This window comes from Gallus gallus, chromosome 13 (assembly GCF_016699485.2).
Source record: "Gallus gallus isolate bGalGal1 chromosome 13, bGalGal1.mat.broiler.GRCg7b, whole genome shotgun sequence".
Lineage (NCBI taxonomy): Eukaryota > Metazoa > Chordata > Aves > Galliformes > Phasianidae > Gallus > Gallus gallus.
In genome coordinates this window covers 12,600,446-12,618,161 of record NC_052544.1, presented here as the reverse complement: position 1 = coordinate 12,618,161, position 17,716 = coordinate 12,600,446, and the positions used below count along the sequence as shown (strand labels likewise).

The 17,716-nt window shown below is 58.3% G+C and overlaps 2 protein-coding genes across 6 annotated transcripts; both read left to right on the top strand.

Moving 5' to 3' along the window:
• The first annotated feature begins 539 nt into the window (after positions 1-539).
• GM2A (GM2 ganglioside activator) lies at positions 540-3,675 on the top strand. Its single transcript, XM_040647175.2, has 4 exons — positions 540-741; positions 2,360-2,512; positions 2,807-2,989; positions 3,061-3,675. The coding sequence occupies exons 1-4, from the start codon at positions 625-627 to the stop codon at positions 3,214-3,216; spliced, it is 609 nt and encodes a 202-aa protein (XP_040503109.1). The 5' UTR covers positions 540-624; the 3' UTR covers positions 3,217-3,675.
• Positions 3,676-4,934: 1,259 nt separating this feature from the next.
• On the top strand, positions 4,935-17,629 carry SLC36A1 (solute carrier family 36 member 1). Of its 5 annotated transcripts, none has more exons than XM_004944940.5 (11): positions 4,935-4,989; positions 6,014-6,161; positions 6,411-6,501; positions 6,771-6,859; positions 7,065-7,160; positions 7,847-7,931; positions 8,778-8,996; positions 9,158-9,256; positions 10,587-10,753; positions 13,438-13,607; positions 15,943-17,629. In XM_004944940.5, the coding sequence occupies exons 2-11, from the start codon at positions 6,019-6,021 to the stop codon at positions 16,206-16,208; spliced, it is 1,425 nt and encodes a 474-aa protein (XP_004944997.1). In that variant the 5' UTR covers positions 4,935-4,989; positions 6,014-6,018; the 3' UTR covers positions 16,209-17,629. The 5 variants fall into 5 exon arrangements, with proteins under 5 accessions (XP_004944997.1, XP_001233582.2, XP_040503108.1 ...); XM_001233581.7 differs by having other exon boundaries at positions 5,978-6,161; XM_040647174.2 differs by lacking the exon at positions 9,158-9,256.
• Positions 17,630-17,716: the final 87 nt, after the last annotated feature.

The window sequence follows — 17,716 nt, the reverse complement described above, 5'->3', positions numbered from 1 at the left end:
CCAGGGCTGGGAGCGGTGCGGGAAGGTCAGCGGGTGTCTCCGTACGGGGGGAGGGGGACGGCTGAGAGCGGCCTCACTCGCGTCCCCCCTGCCCACCCCTGGCCCCGCTGCCAATGGGGGGAGGCAGAACAGCTGGGGAGCGGCACCCGGAGGGGGAGGAGTGGGACTGGGCGGGGGGGTCCAATGTTGAAGTAACGGGCAGGGGGCGGTGGGTGGCAAACCCCCCAGCTGCGTTCCCCCCCCCCCCCCGCAGCACGCACGGCATCGGATATGGGGGCTGCGCGGTGCGGGGTGGGAGCGGCCCCAGCGCACGGCTATGGGGTTGGGGGAGCTGAATGCCCCCCCGTGCTGCCTGGGAACCGCTTCCCATCCCAGCATCCCTGCGCTCCAGTCCTGCTCTTTGCAAAATACGAGCATGACCCAAACCAACCCACACAAGGGAGGAATTAATTAGGAAAAAAAAAAGAGGGCAGGACGGTGTGTGAGCACGCACGGGCGGAGGGAGGGGAATCAGGAGATGGGCCGGGCGAGCAGATAGCAGGGTGCAGCCCAGCACTGCGCTGCCAGCCGCGCTGCTTTCCTTCTCGCTGTCCTCCTGCATTGCCCCCCGCACCCCCCCGGACGATGCTGTTGGCGGGGCTGTTCCTGGCGCTCTGCGCGCCGTCGCTGTGCCCGGCGGTGCTCGGCGCCGCGCGGCCGCAGCTGCTGGTGGAGAGGAGCGGCCCCAGGATGCTGCGGGAGGTGAGAGGGACCGGCCCTGCCTCGCTGCTGCGGGGAGAGGGGACGTGGGGGGGGAGGGAGGGGGCTGCGGGGAACCCACAAACACCCCCACGCCTTGGGGACAGGGCTGCAGCTTCGGGCTCGGCCTCAGCCCGTCTCCCAGCGGAGAGGAACGTCAGTGTGGCCGCATCCCTTCGGCCGGAACCCGGCGGCCTCCTTTCGCTCGGCTCTATCCCTCCCCTCTGTGCGCCTTCCCGGCGCGCAGCCCTGGTTCCCACGCACGGAACCGACACGCACCGCCTGGAGTGCGTGGGAAATTCAGGCAGCTTTGGGGAACCTCTGCGTGACTTTCACGTGATGCGGAGGGAAAGATCTCTTTTTGGTATTCCCGAGAAGCCGATGTCGCTTGGGGGAGAGGGTCAGCAGGTCGGATGGGGCGCTGAGAAGCAGCAGGACGGGCTGTGCACAGCCGCACGCACCCACGCTGCGCCGTTCCCCTCCCGTGGGGCGTCTCTGCCTGCAGACCCGCGGGTGGGGAGGAGCGGGGGCTCAGGGCTCTTGCAAAAGTGGGGATGCGCTGCTGCCCCATGCCCCGGCTTGCCCTGCACACAGACTGCGTGGGCAGCGGTGCCGCTGGGGCAGCAGGTATGCAGTGGGGCACATGGCCTCACCAGGACGCACGGCCTCAGAAAGTCATACAGCCTCACCGGGACATACAACCACCATCAGTTCCAGGGCAGCCGCAGCCAAACTTGCTCGGGGTGCACAGCCCGGGCATCCTCCCACCTCAGCCCCGACTGATCTTCCCTCTGTGGTTTCCGTATCCCCTCCTCTGCTCTACCGGCTCTCCCAGTCCTGAAAGCTGGGACTGCCCGAGGTGCAGCCAGTGGGGCAGGAGCTGCTGGCACTGCTGGCACCGTGCACCGCTTCAGTCCACACTTTGCATTCTGAGCCCCCAGCCCACGGAGCTGCTTAGCAGGGCATGCATGCTGTGTCCTCCACCCGAGTGGCATCCTGTGGGTTTCCATTACCCCACGGGACTTGCCAGACTCCCTCAGCCAGCAACTGAGGGAGTTGAACTGGCTCAGCATCAGAGCCACGAGGTGTCTGGAGGAGCAGTGAGCAGTGGGATGAGTCAGGCCCGGCAGCTTCCCCCGAGCACCGGGGAATATGGGAATATTAAACCCCATTTGAAGTGCTAAGTGTGAACCAATTCCCAGGACAGAGCTTGCCTGGGGGCCGCTCCAACCCCAGCACCCCAAGAGCATGCTGCAGCTTCTGCTGCTCCGCCGGCTCTTGCCTTTGCTTTCACAACCCCTTCTCTGCAACTGGAGCTGGCGTGAAAAATAACGTTCACCTTCTTTGTATGCAAAGCATTTCCAGGCTGGGGTGGAAACAGCAGCCTGGAAACGCTGTTTTGGAGAAAATGAGCACAAAAAAGGGGTCGTTATAATTGCTTGCTGATGGAGAGTTCCTGAAACATCCCGAGGCTCACAGAGTTGGATGTTTGAGAAGCACAGAGGGTAAAAGTCACTGGGTTTTTTTGGGGTGGATGAAGGTCGTCTTCTGTTTGTGATGAGTCCCCCCAGAATTCCAGGGCAAAGTTTAGGATCTGCCTCTCCTGTCCCCGGTGCTGCAGGTTGGTGGCTTTTCCTGGGAGGACTGTGGTAATGGGAGGGATCCCGTCGTGCTCCAGAGCCTCTCGGTGGCACCCGACCCCATCAGCATCCCGGGGAACCTGCGCATCAGCGCGGCCGTGAGCAGCAGCAAGGCCATGACCTCCCCCCTGAAGGTGGGTATGGGGACGAGGGAGGGCAGCAAGCCTCACAACCCCCCAGGAGCCTGGAAATGCCCGGGGATGGGTATGGGAATGGGCAGCTCTTGGGGACGTCAAGGGCAGGGTGCCCTCTCCCGGCCGGATGGTATGGGGCAGTGAGAAGGGGGAAGGACCCGGGGTTTGCTCAGAGGGTCAGGATGGAGGAAGAGGAACCAATGGGATGGGAGGAACTGAAAGCAGAATTAGAGCACCCGCAAGGTTCTGTAGGTCGGGAGGGGAGGGCTGGGTGCTCAGTGTCCTTTCTTACAGGCGGTGCTGGTGGTGGAGAAGGCCTTGGGTGACCTCTGGATCCAGCTGCCCTGCATCGACCAGCTGGGCAGCTGCACCTATGATGATGTGTGCAACATCCTCGACAACCTCATCCCACCCGGCATGCCCTGCCCGGAGCCGCTGCTCACCTACGGCATCCCCTGCCACTGCCCCTTCAAGGCGGTACGTCCCACAACCGGCTGCCCTTGGTGCTGTGGGGTCGGTGTTGGCTCACACAGCCCCTCTCTCTGCAGGGCTCCTACTCACTGCCCGCCAGCGACTTCGCCCTACCCGACGTCGAGCTGCCCTCCTGGATGACCAACGGCAACTACCGTGTGCGGGCGGTCGTCAGCAACAAGGGGCAGGAGCTCGCCTGTGTCAAGCTGGGCTTCTCCCTGCAGTCCCAGTGAGGGGCTGGGGGCGTCCCTCCTCTCCCCGCTGCCTTTTTAATTCATCTCATCCCGTCCTACCCCATCCCACCCCATCCTCATCCCTTCTCCATCCCATCCCATGTCCGTCCCGCATCTGCTGCCCTGTCTGTCCACACATCTCCCTGTCCCTCCCTGTGGTCCCAAACTGACACTTGAAGCAGGAGGAGAGGAAAGCTTTGGGTGGGCTCAGGAGCTCTGCCCAGCCCCGTACCTGCAGGGTCAGAGACTGCTGCCAGGCGGAGGTCCCCCCTGTGTACCCACTCGGTGAACCCTCTCCTACCTAACACAGAAGGTCCCCCCTTGCTGTCCCTTTGTCCCCAACCCTGCCACCCCTGTCCCCAGCCTGGAACGGGGTGACTTTGGAGCCTACCCCCAGCCTTTTGGGGTAACAGTTTTTTACTCTTACCCCTCTTCTTCTTTTCTTTTCTTTTCTTTTCTTTTCTTTTCTTTTCTTTTCTTTTCTTTTCTTTTCTTTTCTTTTCTTTTCTTTTCTTTTCTTTTCTTTTCTTTTCTTTTCTTTTCTTTTCTTTTCTTTTCTTTTCTTTTCTTTTTTTTTAACTTGTCTTAATCCCATCGAGGGAGTTTCAGAGAAAAACATTCCAGGGAAAAGCAATATTTCTTGAAGGTGGAAAGGAGGGAGCACGTGGGGAATGCAGGGGCTGGAGGGGTGCAGGGTGAGCCGTGCAGGTGTCCCCGTCCACCTCTACTGAAGCACAGATGGGGGTCCCATTCATCTCATTTTGCCACTGGGACCGAGCTGGGGCAGGGTACTGCACTGCAACACAGGACCAGCAGCCCAGGTCCTATCTGGGGACCCCTCAGTCACAGTGATACCACTGTGACCCCCCCATGCCTGTATCAGCTCTGGAGGTGCAGGTCACCCATCACCACCGCTTCCATCACTCCCTGCCCAACACCTTATAGGGTTGCCCTTCCTCCCAGCGCTGTGTGTGCCTTAATTCCAGCATGGAGCAGTGGGAGATACTCAGCCTGCAGCTGTGCTCCCCGTGCTCTGTGCCCGGAGCTCTCCCCATCTCACCCTGCTGCTGCTGCTGCAGCATGGGGTCATTCTGCTCGGAGGAGAGCTCACCCTCCCACCCTGCTCCTGCTGCTTCGCCGCTCACTGCCCGTGCCCCACTGCCGCCCTCCTTTCAGGCAGGTTCTTAATAAATCTTTTTACCAGAAAGTGGAGCCGCTGCCCTGTGGTGCTGGGAGGGCAGAGGCTGGGATGAAATGGAAGTGGTGCACGGGGGCGGTGGTATTGGGTGCTGTAGGCTGACTATGGGGCCAGCTGCTGTGCAAGGGTGGTACTGGGGGGAAGCAGGCTGGAGGGATGCGGTGTTGGGACATGTACTGGTGGGACATTAGCGGGACGTGCCTGTGGGAAAACATTGATGGGACACACCGGTGAGACGTGTTGGAGGGACTCTCTGGCGGGACATACTGGTGGGACACACCGCTAGGCCCTACCGGCAGGCCCTACTGCTGGGCCGTACAGGCGGCACACGCTGCAGTGACGCTCTGCTCCCGCCAGAGGGCGCTCCAAGCCCCGCGCCCATCCCCGCAGCTCCGGGCTGCCGCTCTACCGCGCGCCCACGAAGGGGCGCCATTACGCCCATCTCGCCCCGCTCCTCCCATTTCGCCTTCACTTCTCCCCGTGCGCATGCGCCGGCCGGACGCGGTCAGCTGAGCGGGCTGTCACGTGACGGCGCGGCCGAAGGAGCGGGGCCGGCCGGCCGGGGCGGCGGCGAGGTGCGGGGCCGGCGGCGGGTGGGGCGCGGCGTGGCGCGGTGCGGTGGCAGCCTATGGGGCTCGGGGTGGTCGGCGGCTCGTGGGGATGCGGCCTCCGGGTGAGGCCATCTGTGGGCTGCGTCCGGCCGCGAGGCGGTGATCTCCGCTGCGCGTGGGGCAGAAACACGCGTGGAAGCGGCGCGCCGCTGAGCGGTGCCCGATGTCCGCGGTGAGAGCAGCCGGGCTGTCTGCGGAGCGGGGGGCGCGCGGGAGGGGTTGTTTGGCGCGGGTGGCCCCTCCCGCATCGCCGCGTGCCCGTGGCCGATGACGAACAGCTCCCTGCGTAAACTCCGGCCGCAATCCTCACCTGCTCGCATCGCCCGGCCGGCCCTGGGCACCGTGACGCGGCCGCGCTGTGATTTACGGCGTTGCTGGGTTGCCCCGAGCCTGGGCGTGCTGCTCCTGCGCTGCGTGCCGCGCGCCGCTCCGGCCCCCCGGGTGAAGCGGCGGTGCTGCGTGGAAGAGCCGCGCTGCGGAGCGGTGCGGTTTGCGGCCGTGGTGGGCGCTGCGCCGCGCGGCCCTTCGGGGACCGTCGGGGTGGTGGCACCGAGGGGGGGGGACAGACGGGTCCCCGTGCCCCGGAGCGTCCTTTGGAACCCGGGTGGGGGCTGAGGGATGCGGAAGGAGTGGTGAAGTTCTGCAGGTGAAGCTCGGGAGGAATGGGGCCGTGGAAGCGTGCCTGTGCAGCACACGCGCCGCTTCCTCGTGGGTGTCTGCAAAGGGACACCCCGTGGGTGTGCCCGTAACGGGGGCAGCAGCCCGGGGCAAAGTGCTTGTGGCCTTTGACCTGGGGCCACGTGGCTGGCAGCCGGGGCGGGCGCGCTGCCCTATAAATGCCTGCTGCGCTGCCAGCTGCCCTACCAGCAGTCGGTCCCTCCTGCCATGGCCGGTGTCGGAGAGCCTGGGGCGGCGGAGCCGGCTGTCCCCATGGAGCCCCGTGTCCCCACAGGGCCGGATGTCCCTGCTGACGCTGCTCCATCCTCAGGGGCCATGTCCACTCGACGGCTGCGCAGCGAGGACTACAATGACTACAGCTCCACCGACGTGACCCCGGAGGGCAGCCCGCCTGCAGGCATCAACGGCTTCGCCCGGCCCGAGTCCTACCAGCGCTTCGGGGAGAGCAACGGGACCACGTGAGTGTGGGGTGGGGGAGAGCCGGGGGCTGCATCCAAAGCGGTGCAGCCAGCAGGGTGAGGGAGGTGATCTCCTGCCCCTCTGTCCTGGTGGGGCCTCATCTGGAGTGCTGCATCCAGACGTGGAGCTCTCAGTGCTGGAGAGATGCGCTCCTGTTGGAGCGTGTGCAGAGAAGGGTCCCACGACCCTTCCAGCAAGGACAGGCTGAGGGCTGTGGTTCTATGATCCCTCCACCTTCTGTCCCTCAGGTGGTACCAGACCCTGATCCACCTCCTGAAGGGGAACATCGGCACCGGGCTGCTGGGGCTGCCCCTGGCTCTGAAGAACGCCGGCATCCTGGTAAGCAGCTCCTCACCTTGTGGCGGTGGGGTTGCTGTGTGCTCCCCGTGCCGTGCTCTGCAGGGAAATAGAAAGGATTAAATGAGGCAGAAAACAGTTTTCTTTCATCCAGCCTATGCTCCCTTTGTTACCTTTATGATAGCAGTGCAGAAGATAGTTTTGGAAAACAATTCATATTGGTGTTTTGCTACATCCCAACTGCCACAGGATGCTCGTTCCTCCCATATCTGGGACTTCCTGTGGGGTTATTCTCCCCTCTCTCCCCTCAGCTGGGTCCCCTGAGCCTGCTGGTGATGGGTGTTGTGGCTGTGCACTGCATGAGCATCCTGGTGAAATGCGCCCACCACTTCTGCTACAGGTAAGGAGCAGCACCTGTCCTCCCACAGCTCTTCCATCCTTCCCTCCGGCTCCTGGGGTTTCCCTGAAGCCTCCCAGCAGCAGGCTGTCCACGTGAGGCCTCAGCCAGGAGGGGCTTTACCACCAGCTGTTTACCCATGAGTGCAACCATAGAACACAGAACTGAGCTGACGTCCCTTCCTTCTCTCTCTCCCCACTCTGGACAGGTTCCAGAAGCAGTTTTTGGACTACGGAGGAGCTGTGATGTATGGGCTGGAGTCAACACCCATCTCCTGGCTTCGGACACACGCCGTCTGGGGAAGGTACTGCTGCCCCCGGGCAGGGCTTGGCTGTAGCTGATGTCGGGGCAGTGCTGGCAAACAGCACCAGGAAAAAAGGAGGGTAACGCTGGGGTCTTTCGCTTAGGCAGATGAGTCTTAAGGGGTGTGCCCTTATTTCAGTATAGTGCCGAAAAGGTGGGAGAAGCATCTGCGGTGTTGGTGGGATGAGAGGTAATGGCCTCACGTTGTGCCAGGGGAGGTTCAGGCTGCAGATTAGGAAACGTTTCTCAGAAAGAGCAGTGATGCAGCAGCACAGGGAGGGGAGGGGAGGGTCACCATTTCTGGAGGTGTTTGAGAACCATGGAGATGTGGCACTGAAGGATGTAGTTATGGACACAGTGGGGGTGGGCTGGGGTTGGAATTGGGGATCTTAGGGGTCTCTCCCATCCTTAATGATTCTGTGAATCTCTGATTTAAAAAATGAGGGAATAATGCATGTGGCAGCGTTGGCTGCTGCTGAGCCCCCCCTGAAGGGTGGGAGTGGGGATGGGGGAGCCCAAGGTCTGTGGGGCTGGGTGGGGTTATGTTCATTTTGCCAAGCACGGAAGAGAAGCACCCTGCACATCCCAGCCTTTGAGGAAAGGAGCGTTGCTGCTGGGTTTGAGCTAACCCAGGCGTGCCCCTATTTCTGAATGGCCCCTTTAATGAGTGCCCTTTTCCTTTCCTAGGCGTGTGGTGGGACTCTTCCTGATCCTTACTCAGCTGGGTTTCTGCTGTGTGTACTTTGTCTTTCTGGCTGATAATCTGAGGCAGGTGAGGCTTCCGTTGTGTCCCAGCCCTTCCCTCAACAAAGCTCTGGTTTCTATGGTGGGTGCTGCTTTGGAAGGCACAAATCCTATACCTGAGCATTTCTGAGATGCCTTGCAATTTTGGAAGGATGGCTCGGAGCCACCTGTATTGGCCAAGAGGAGCAGAGGCTCCTTCCTGGGGTGGGGAGGCAGGAATGGGGTCACAGAGGAAGCGTTGTGCTTCTGATGTGCTGCCCAGCTCACTAATTGCCTTATCGATACTCCGTGTGGACAGCAGTGCACAGTGGCACTGGGCCTGGCACGAGCTGCTCTCGGTCTTGTTTGCATTCCGGTTTTTTTTTGCCTCATCCCGTGGCCCTGGAGCTTAATTACAGGTTGTGTTGGAAGAGTTTCCTTCTGCCAAGCATTGGGAGAAAATAAACAGAAACCCTGAACCCGCCTGGCTCCTGTGCTGCAGGAAGCCGCCAGTGCATCCTTCCCTGCTCACAGCCCCTGCGTGGCTCAGTGCTGTGCAGATGATGCTGAGCATCGCTCCCCCTGTGTGCTCCTACAGCCACAGTCAGCTTCCTCCCACCACAGCATTGCCCTTTGCTTCTTTACATGGAGCTGGGTGCACTGCTCTCAGCGGTGGGCAGCACACCTGTGCTCTGGGGAGGCTCAGCCACCCAATTCCTTGGCCAAAACCCTTTGTGGAGCTGAGAACGTGGCCTGGAGTCCCTTTGGGGTGAAAGAGAAGTCATTCATCTTTCCCTTAGCCTATCAGGAAAAGCACAGTTAGTCTGCCTGGCCTGGGGTGGGCTTCCAACATCCATCCCGATGGGATTCATCGGGCATTCCTGTGCTTTCCCAGGTTGTATCTTCTGCCAACAGCACCACCACTGACTGCCAGTCCAACAGGACGGTGACCCTCATGCCCACCATGGACTCCCGGCTCTACATGCTCTCCCTGCTGCCTTTTGTGGTGCTGCTGTCGTTCATCCAGAATCTCAAGGTCCTGTCCATCTTTTCCATGCTGGCCAACGTGGCCATGCTCATCAGCCTTGTTGTAATCTACCAGTACATTGTCAGGGTACGTGCGCCGCCCTCGTTTTTGTGATGCCCTGTGTGGTGGCAGAGCTTGGTGGTGGGGTTGGGGCGGTGGTGGTGTGTAGTGCCTTTTCCCTCTGCCCCATGGGGAAGGGAGCTGTGGGGATGAGCTGTGCTCTGAGCTTCATGCGGGCTGTTTTCCAGGACATCCCGGATCCCAAAGCTCTGCCTCTCGCCGCAGCCTGGAAGACCTACCCTCTGTTTTTTGGCACAGCCATCTTTGCTTTTGAAGGCATCGGGGTGGTAAGTCCCAGTGTGTGGCTCAGCCCCCGCTCAGGCTTGCAGTCAGCACCTGCTCTGCACCGCAGCTGTATTTGCAGATGGATTTTTCAGGTTGTAGCCTCAGCTTCTGGGTGATGCTGTTGGCTCCAGGCTGTCTCCTGCTCCAAACCTCAGGTTGGGCACCGTGAGCCGTGAGCTGGGCTGTCCAGGAGCTTCACAGAGCCTTTGGCTCCACTGGAAGGGAGCGATCAGAGCCAGATCCTGGCTCTTGGTACCAGCCTGGATCCCAGAACCTGGGGGCAAAAGCATAGCACAGTAACGTGTGATCCATTCCCCTCTCTGCTAGCATCACCTTGCTTCAGCCACACAGCCTCAGCCCACACAGTGCCAGCTTGGCACGTGCCTTGTGTATGAGGCTGTAAATGTATGCATCCCACCTCTGGCTGGTCTGCACCGCACTGAGCTAGCTGTCTTGGGCTGCACATAAAATACACACCGTATGGTTAATGTATACAAGTAGGAAAGCTCTTTTTATTCCTTTATAATTTTTATTAAAACATAAAAAAGAAAAGAGGGCAACAAAAAGATAAAAGGAGCGGGTTGGCCACGTCTGTAAACAGAGGAGCTGGGAAGGAGGCGGGGTGGGCGGGAAGCATAATGGCCCACTGAGATGCTGCGGGTTGTTTCCAGAGCTCCCTTCAAAGTAGGAAGAAGTGTTTTCATCTCGTAATATGAGATAGCAGTGTAAACACGGGGCTGCAGCATGCCAGGTCCGTGCAGGAGGGGCGTTTGCAGAGTGCTGTGCCCAGGACAGAGGGCTCGTGCTGGAGCACGGTGTGCACACACGCAGAGCTGAGAGGTGGAGCAGCACATAAAACCTATTCTGATCCTGCTACATCAGCAGCTGTGTCCCTTCCTCTTTCCTTGAAATGCCCACCACCCAAGGACGGCTATAAAAAAGAAATAGTTGCTGAAATACTTGAAGCAAATGGTAGTATAAAGGCAGGGGGTTGTCCCTGCTCTTTCTTTTATCCCCTTCTTTTATTGCCTTACCTGTTTGCAATCTGCCCATACGTACTTGCAGGGAGAGGAAAAAGGGTTTCAGCCTTTTCAGCCCATAACTGTGGGTAATAACTGGCACTGTCTCACTGGGCTGGGAGCAGAGGATTCACATCTCTGGGGCAGCAGCTGGTGGGGTCTCCAGACTCCTTGCGTGGCCCTGGGTGCTGTGCAAGGCCCTGGATGCAGAGGGCAGTCCTCAGCCCTGGGGTTACCCCACAGGGCTGGGAATGCAGAGGAATGGGATGGGACCCCCTGTTCCATCTTCCTCTTCTTCCTGCTCCTCTCACAGGTGCTGCCTCTGGAAAACAAGATGAAGAACCCACGGCAGTTCCCTCTGATCCTCTACGTGGGGATGACGATCGTTACCATCCTGTACATCAGCCTGGGTGTGCTGGGTTACCTGCGCTTCGGGGCAGCCATCCAGGCCAGCATAACACTCAACCTGCCCAACTGCTGGTGAGTGCTGCCTGGGGACGTTGTCCTTACTTGCCCGGGTGAGCCTGGAGGGGGACAGAACCACCCGGAGGAGCTGTCACCCACATCCCTTTGGATTTTTCCCTTGGGGTTACGTGGTTGTGTGGTGCAGGGCTCTGTATTTATCCTGGAGGAGGAATGCAAGCAGCTTCTCTACCTTTGGGACCAGAAGCGTGGAGGCTCTTAGCATTCAAATGTTGGGCAAGACTCAGGATTTTGAGTTTGTGAGGCTGACGTGGTCAACCTGTGGGGTTGGGAGCCCTTCCAGATGGGGTCTCGGGCTGTGTGTGGCTCTGGGTCACACTGCCAGCCTCTACTCACAGCTGCTGACCCATAGTGCTGGCAGCCTCAGCTGTGTCTGCTTCAAAGGAGCACGTTCCATTTAGAAGAGGGTAAAGCGACTCAGGCTACAGGGAGATCCTGCATCACATCTGTGTTTCTAGGAGCATCCCCGCTTTGTGGCTGGCGGTGGGCAGAGCGGGGTTGTGAGGCAGGGCAGAGCAGCGTGGCCCTTTGGCAGCCCGGGACATCAGTGCTGTGTCTGCAGTGACTCAGAGCGTGGAATGCTTCGGTGTCAGTGCATGTTTCCTCCTGGCATAACACCTGATCTAGGCTGTAAACACTGAACTTGGAAATGCGTTATCTGTCTTGTTAAAGGCGAATAACCGGGACAGAGGCTGGGAAACTCGGCTTGAAGCCTTGAGGACTTATTCCCAGACGTGTGTTGCCCAGGAGGTGATGGGTGAAGGTTTGCTTTGGGAACAAGTGCTTTGCCAGCGGGTTTTCTATTCAATAGCACAAGGCAGCAGCTGCAGAAGGGTCAGAAGGGTTTGGGTTTGAAAGATCTCTCCGTGTGGGGACAGGTGAGGTCTGAGCAGGGGATGCTGCACCCTTCCCTCACTGCAGCCATTGCCTGGAGGTCTCCAGGAGCACATTTAGCGAATGTGTGCTGGAATCGTTGAGATAGAGGGTGACTCAGGGCTTTCCAGCCTCATTGCTCCATAACCACAGCTTCCTCGAGTGAGGAGTGTCAGCGCCCAGGGCTGACCACAGCCTCCTGAAATACCGCTCTGCTCAGCAGAAATCCCTCCTTGCAGCCTCCGGAGTTGCTTCACCCTGAAAGGTGCCATCCTGAAAGGGAAGGAGGGGGAGATGCTGGCTGCATGCGGCCCGTTGGAGGTGTGCAGTGATCAAACTGATGCCCAAAGGAGGATCTCCTTGCCCTGCGTGGCCTTGGCTTTTCTGTTGGTCAGAACTGGTTCTTGAGCTCTTCCTCTTCTTGGTATTGACTGCCCTTTGTCCTTGCCCGACCCGTGCACAGCTGAGACCCAGCCTTAATCTGAGCCTTTTTTTAAATTTTATTTTAATAACGTCTCTTAAACATAGATTGCCTTCAAGCACTTAATTGCTTTATGACCTTCCCTTAATCAAGCAGTAGGAAGCGAGGAGTATAGGGTAGGTGGCTCAAGGCTACTGTATACCTGGGCTTGGGAGCACAGTGTGCTTGGCTGAGCGCTGCCCTCTGGACTCTGCTGATAGCTCTGCCTTTTGTTGGCTGCAGGATGGCTGGGTAATGTGGTTTGGAGGGAGTATGGTGAGACTGTTGGGTCTGACCACCTGCTCGAAGCAGAACCCGCTTCAATGTTGAGTGTCAGTAAGGATGGAGACTCCCAGCTTCCCTGTGCCCCAGTCCTGGTGCTGACTGAGCCTTCTGGATGCAGCTCTGCTGCCTCTCTGGTTTCTGTTTCCCCGAGTAAAGCCTACCTTTATCTTCTCCGTGCCCTCCCAGAAGATAAAATCCAGCTGGTTGTAAACAGGAAAAAAGGAGCTTTTTTCCTTTGTTCAACCCAGAAGTGGAGTTCTCCCAGTGAAGCTCAAGCTGATCAGCACTTCTGGGGGTGGGTGATGGACACAGCTCCATTCTGGGTCATGGGCTGAGAGCGGGCACTGCAGGCTGTGGGCAGTATCGGTGCTGCTGCCCATCTCTGGTCGGGGTGTTTCCTAACGCTTGGGTATCTGGGTGTTGTCCTTGTGTGGTCACCTTGTGTCACTGCAGACCTTGACCTGGGCGGGCAGCCAGAGCCCTCACCCCTCTGAGCAGTGCTGACCCTGCAGGATGCGTTGCTTTGTGCAGCACTGGCATACGTGAGTGTCTAGAAATGCAGATGGGTGCCTCATGTCAAGGAGCATGTTGGGCTCCAGCCCCCAGGCCAGAGACATAGCGGATATCCCCGTGCCCCTGGGAGGAGTTAGGAGCAGAACACCGCTCTGTATAATTTGCTTTTATTTTGGAACAGTCCTTTGCATCTGTGCCCAGGAGATTTCCTAAGGGGAAGCAGCACTTGGGAGGCTGCTGGCCCCACTGCTGACCTGCTGGAGCCTCTAATTAGGTGTGGGCATGTTGCAATGGCTTGGATGTTGTGCTATCTCCTTGCTGTCTCTTGCACAAGAGGTGTCTTGGTGTGTTGAATGCATTACCCTTTAATGTTCCAGAAGGGAAAAGAGCTGGGACACAGAAGTCCTTGTAGGCAGAGTGTTCCTGCTCTGCTTTATGGGGTTGGAATCATAGAATATCCCAAGTTGGAGGCGCTCCGTAGGGACCATCGAGTCCAATTCCTGGATTGGCACAGCAGTACATCTCACTGTTCTCTTCTTCTCATTTGCAGGCTGTACCAAGCTGTCAAGCTGCTCTTCTCCTTTGGGATTTTCTTCACCTACGCTGTGCAGTTCTACGTCCCTGCTGAGATCATCATCCCACCACTGGTCGCCCGTGTGTCAGAGCGCTGGGGCTGGCTGGTCAACCTGCTGTTGCGAGTGGTCCTGGTCAGCATCACCTGTGAGTAGGAAGCAGCCTATCCCAGAGCCTTGTCTGAATCCCACTGAATTTGGAGGAGCCATCAAGTCCCATCAGATTTTGTAGGATGCATCCCAGCAGCTGATCTGGTGCATGGGTAGCCCACATTGGAGCTTTGGAAGGGTGCAGATGTGGCAAGAGTGATCTCTTCTCACCCAGAAGTCACGTGCTGGCTAGAATGGCAAGACTTGGGGGTGCCCTCTGCTCCTCCAGCTTGGAGGCGAGGGCTTGGAAGGCTTTTTCAGGTGGTTTTTAGTGGGTGTAGGAGCTCAGAGACCTCTTGGAGGGCTGTGATCTGTCCCGGTTCTGTACTAAGGTACAGCCTAGTGCTTGCTGTAGAAGTCATTTGTTATGTGCAGCTGCTCCCATGAGTTTGAAGTTCGGCCAATCTCAGCAATTGGGAATGAGGTTTGGCCTATCTGCCTGCTTAAAGGGAAAGATTTGAGCTGGGAAAAGCAAGTTTGTGGAAGCTTAAGGGGCATCAGCTCAGTGAAGCGCAGGGGTGTCTGATTTTTGGCTGGCTCTGATTCCTGTAAACTAAATCCTTGCTGTTCTCAGCACAGCTGAGACGCTTCACTGGGCTTCCAGGCATCACCCCCCGAAGCACAGCGTTCCTGCACGGCGTGGTGCTGCCAGTGCATCAGAGCTGAGCATCAGACCTGATCCTGTGTCCCAGCAGCTCTGGTTTGGGCTTGGCTGCATCATGGCCAGGAGCTGTGTGTCCGTGTTTGCTCTGCAGCCAAAGTAGCTTCCCCATCCCATTATTGCTCAGCGCGTGAGAAGAGGAAGCTTTGATCTTGCTGCCTTTCATTTCCTCAAAACAAGAGGAGAAAAGCCTCTCAGTGTCCATTCTGCCATTTCCCACCCTCACGTGGCAGAGCTTCAGGAACGTTTGATCTTTGGCTCTGTCCCTCCTGCCCCACAGAGCTGAGATCTCATGGGGCTCTGGTGCTGGGGAGGCTCAGAAGTTGGGGTGCACCAGCCTGGGGGAGCAGGGCTGACAGCAGCACTCGTGGCCCCTGCTTTGGGGTGCAAAAGCAGCAGGGTGTTGGAAGGGCGCTGGTGCCTTTGTACCTCCTCCCCTTATCTTTCCATATAAGAAATTGCGGTTGGCAAGGATAAAAGCAATTGGGGAGGGGGGCTGCATGAATATTCATGGTGTGAGCGTGCGGCCACAGAACATCGTGGCTTTGGCTTGCAAAGAGAGGATGCAATTTGGTGTATGGGTGTCTTTCAAGCTCAGACTTCAAACCCAGCGCCCTTAAAACCCCCTTGGAATGGATCCCTGCGGAAAGCAAAGCACGGCCGTTCCCCCGGAGGCGCAGGGCTGCAGCTGGCACTTCAGCTCTGTTTTAGGGGGGGAGGGGGTTCTTTATGTTTGCTGGGAGCCCACAGAGCACTGGGGGGTGGGCTGAGGATGTGCTGCCCAAAATCCGGTGCTGTGAGTGCTCTTGGAGCTTGAATGCTATGGGGTTTGCAGCCACTCGTTGGAAGCTGGAAGGAGGCTCCTGGGGGATTTTCCTTTGCTGCAAATGTTCTCCCCCGGGCTGTGCTCTGGGGGCAGAGGGGCTCTGACTGCTTACCAACCACACACATTCATTCAGGGTGGGTTTTTCCCCACGCCTCCTCTTTTTGTGGGCTCTCTGAGGTTTTACAGCTCCCCAGGTGTGAGGCAGAGACCTGGGGGGGGTGCGGGGGAGATGGGGCTGGGGATGCTTCTGTGAGCAGCACCCTTCTGCTGGGGCACTGCCCAGACCTCTGCAGCAGCACATGGGGAACTTCATTAGCACAATGAAAAGCCTTAATTGCTTGGGAAGCCGTTGCTGGCAGCACGCGGCCTTCTGCTCAAAGCTCAGAGAAAGTTGCAGGGTCACCGTGCAAGCAGTGGCGTGGGACAGCTTTGCTTCAACAGCTCCTAGCTCAGAGCAGGGTCCAGCTCTTGGGGTACTGTGTCCAGACGTGGAGTCCTCAGTACAGGAGAGACGTGGATCTGTTGGAGTTCCTCCACAGGAGGCCCACGGAGTGATCTGAGGGATGGAACACCTCCCCTGGAGGACAGGCTGAGAACAGAAGGCTTTAGAGAGATTTTTATGGTAAGGGTGGTGAGGCAGTGGCACGGGTTGCCCAGAGAGGTGGTGATGCCCCATCCCTGCAGGCAGCCAAGGTGAGGCTGGAGGGTCTCTGAGCACCCGGTGGAGCTGTGGGTGCCCCTGCTCAGAGTAGAGGAGTTCAGATGGCATTTAAAGATCCCTTCCAACTCGAACAACTCTGTGATTCTATGAGCTCCTGACCGCCCCGCGTTGCCCTCTCCCTCCAGGTGCTCTGGCCATCCTTATCCCCCGCCTGGACCTCGTCATCTCGCTGGTGGGCTCGGTCAGCAGCAGCGCTTTGGCTCTCATCTTCCCCCCGCTGCTGGAGATCGCCACCTACTACACAGAGGGCATGCACCCGCTGCTCATCGCCAAGGATGTGCTCATCAGCCTCTTCGGCTTCGTCGGCTTCGTGGTGGGCACCTACGAGGCGCTGGTGGAGCTGGCTTCGCCCGCTGCTGTCATCAATGGCACCAGCACCTCGGGGCAGTGACAGTCCCCATCGGGTGGTGGCACACGGGCTGGGTGCTCGGCCTTCTCCTCCTGCACAACGCGGTGGGTTTGGGCTGCGAGGGGTGAGGGGTGGCACAGCGCTCATCCCCTCCACGCTGCTGTACATAGTTACTTTGGGGAGAGGGGGATGCCGGGGATGTAGACTTCATTTTTTTTTATTTTATTATTATTTTTTAAATCCTTCCCATATTTCCCCCCATCCCATCGCTCTGGGACTGCTCTTCTCCGTGCCAGTTTGTTGTTTTTTTTGTTTTGATTCTTTTTTTTTTCCCCATCCCCCCCACCCCTCAGCACTTTATTTTACAGCAACAAAGAAACCTCAGCTCAGTTGGGAGGTGCAGAGCTGCCTCCTCACCTCGGCCCTTGGGGACGCAGAGCAGCGCTGGGTGTGAGCACTGCTGGTGCAGGTCCTGCTGTGCTCCGGTTTCCAGCTCTCTCGTGCAGAGAGGGCTGGCATGGAAGGTTCTATTTGTTCCTTTTTCTTTTCTCCTTGCACACATACCCCTCACGTGGTTTTTGGCATTAGGAATTCAGGTGTGCAGAGCTTGTGCTCTGCAGAAACACAGCGCCTGTTTGCTGCGCTCCGGCTGCATCTGCAGCCCCCCACTGAATGTTACACCTCCAAAAAGAACACTGATCATGTTGGTTTCCCTCCTGGCCCCGGTGGCAGCTCCCAGCAGGAGGTGCACTCCTCCCTCTTCTCCTCCTGCTGCTGGTATTGGGGCAGGTACACGTGGGTGGCACAGACTCTGGCCTTGCCACACTTTGCCTTTCTCCTGCTTTATTTTTGAAGGCAGATGAGAGCACATGAATCCTCCATTGGGTACTTCTTACTGGTGGTGCAGCTGCACTCAGGAGGGGAAGGGCACATGGAATGGTGTGCATGCAGCCAGCAGGGCTGTGAGCTCCCTGCAGCTGGGAGAGGTGCAATATCTGTGCCCAGTGCTGGCACTGCTGTCCCCTGGCAGGGGATGCCTGGCAGTCCCGACTGGAGGGACGGCCCTGTTTTGGGGTACAGCTGTGTGATGTGTGTGTCCCCAGCACTGGGGTTGGTGGGTTTGCTGGAGTGGTGCATAGCACCGAGCTCACTTTGCGCTCACGGGGCACCCTGGCAATGTTGAGCAGTGTCTGGTGGAGTTCTTGGTTTTATTGGGCTGAAGCACAGTGGGCTGGTGGGAAACACGTGGGATACCAGGAGGGCCTGGTATGGGACCAGGGGTACGCGAAAACGGGATGCTTGTGTGTTGTAGCTGCTCTGTGACCAGGGGAATTGTGTATATACAAAGGTGATTAATGTCTGTGTTGTGTGCCTATGGATATTGTCAGTGTGGGTCGCTGCCCACTGCTGCAGCACCTGAATCATGTATCTCACTTTAATCAATAAATAAGAGTTATTTTTTACGTGGAGGGGCTCCAGGATGAGGTGGGGCTTCTCTTCCCCATCCGTCCGGAGAAGGAGGAGGGCTGGGAGATGTGAGGGGACCCCAT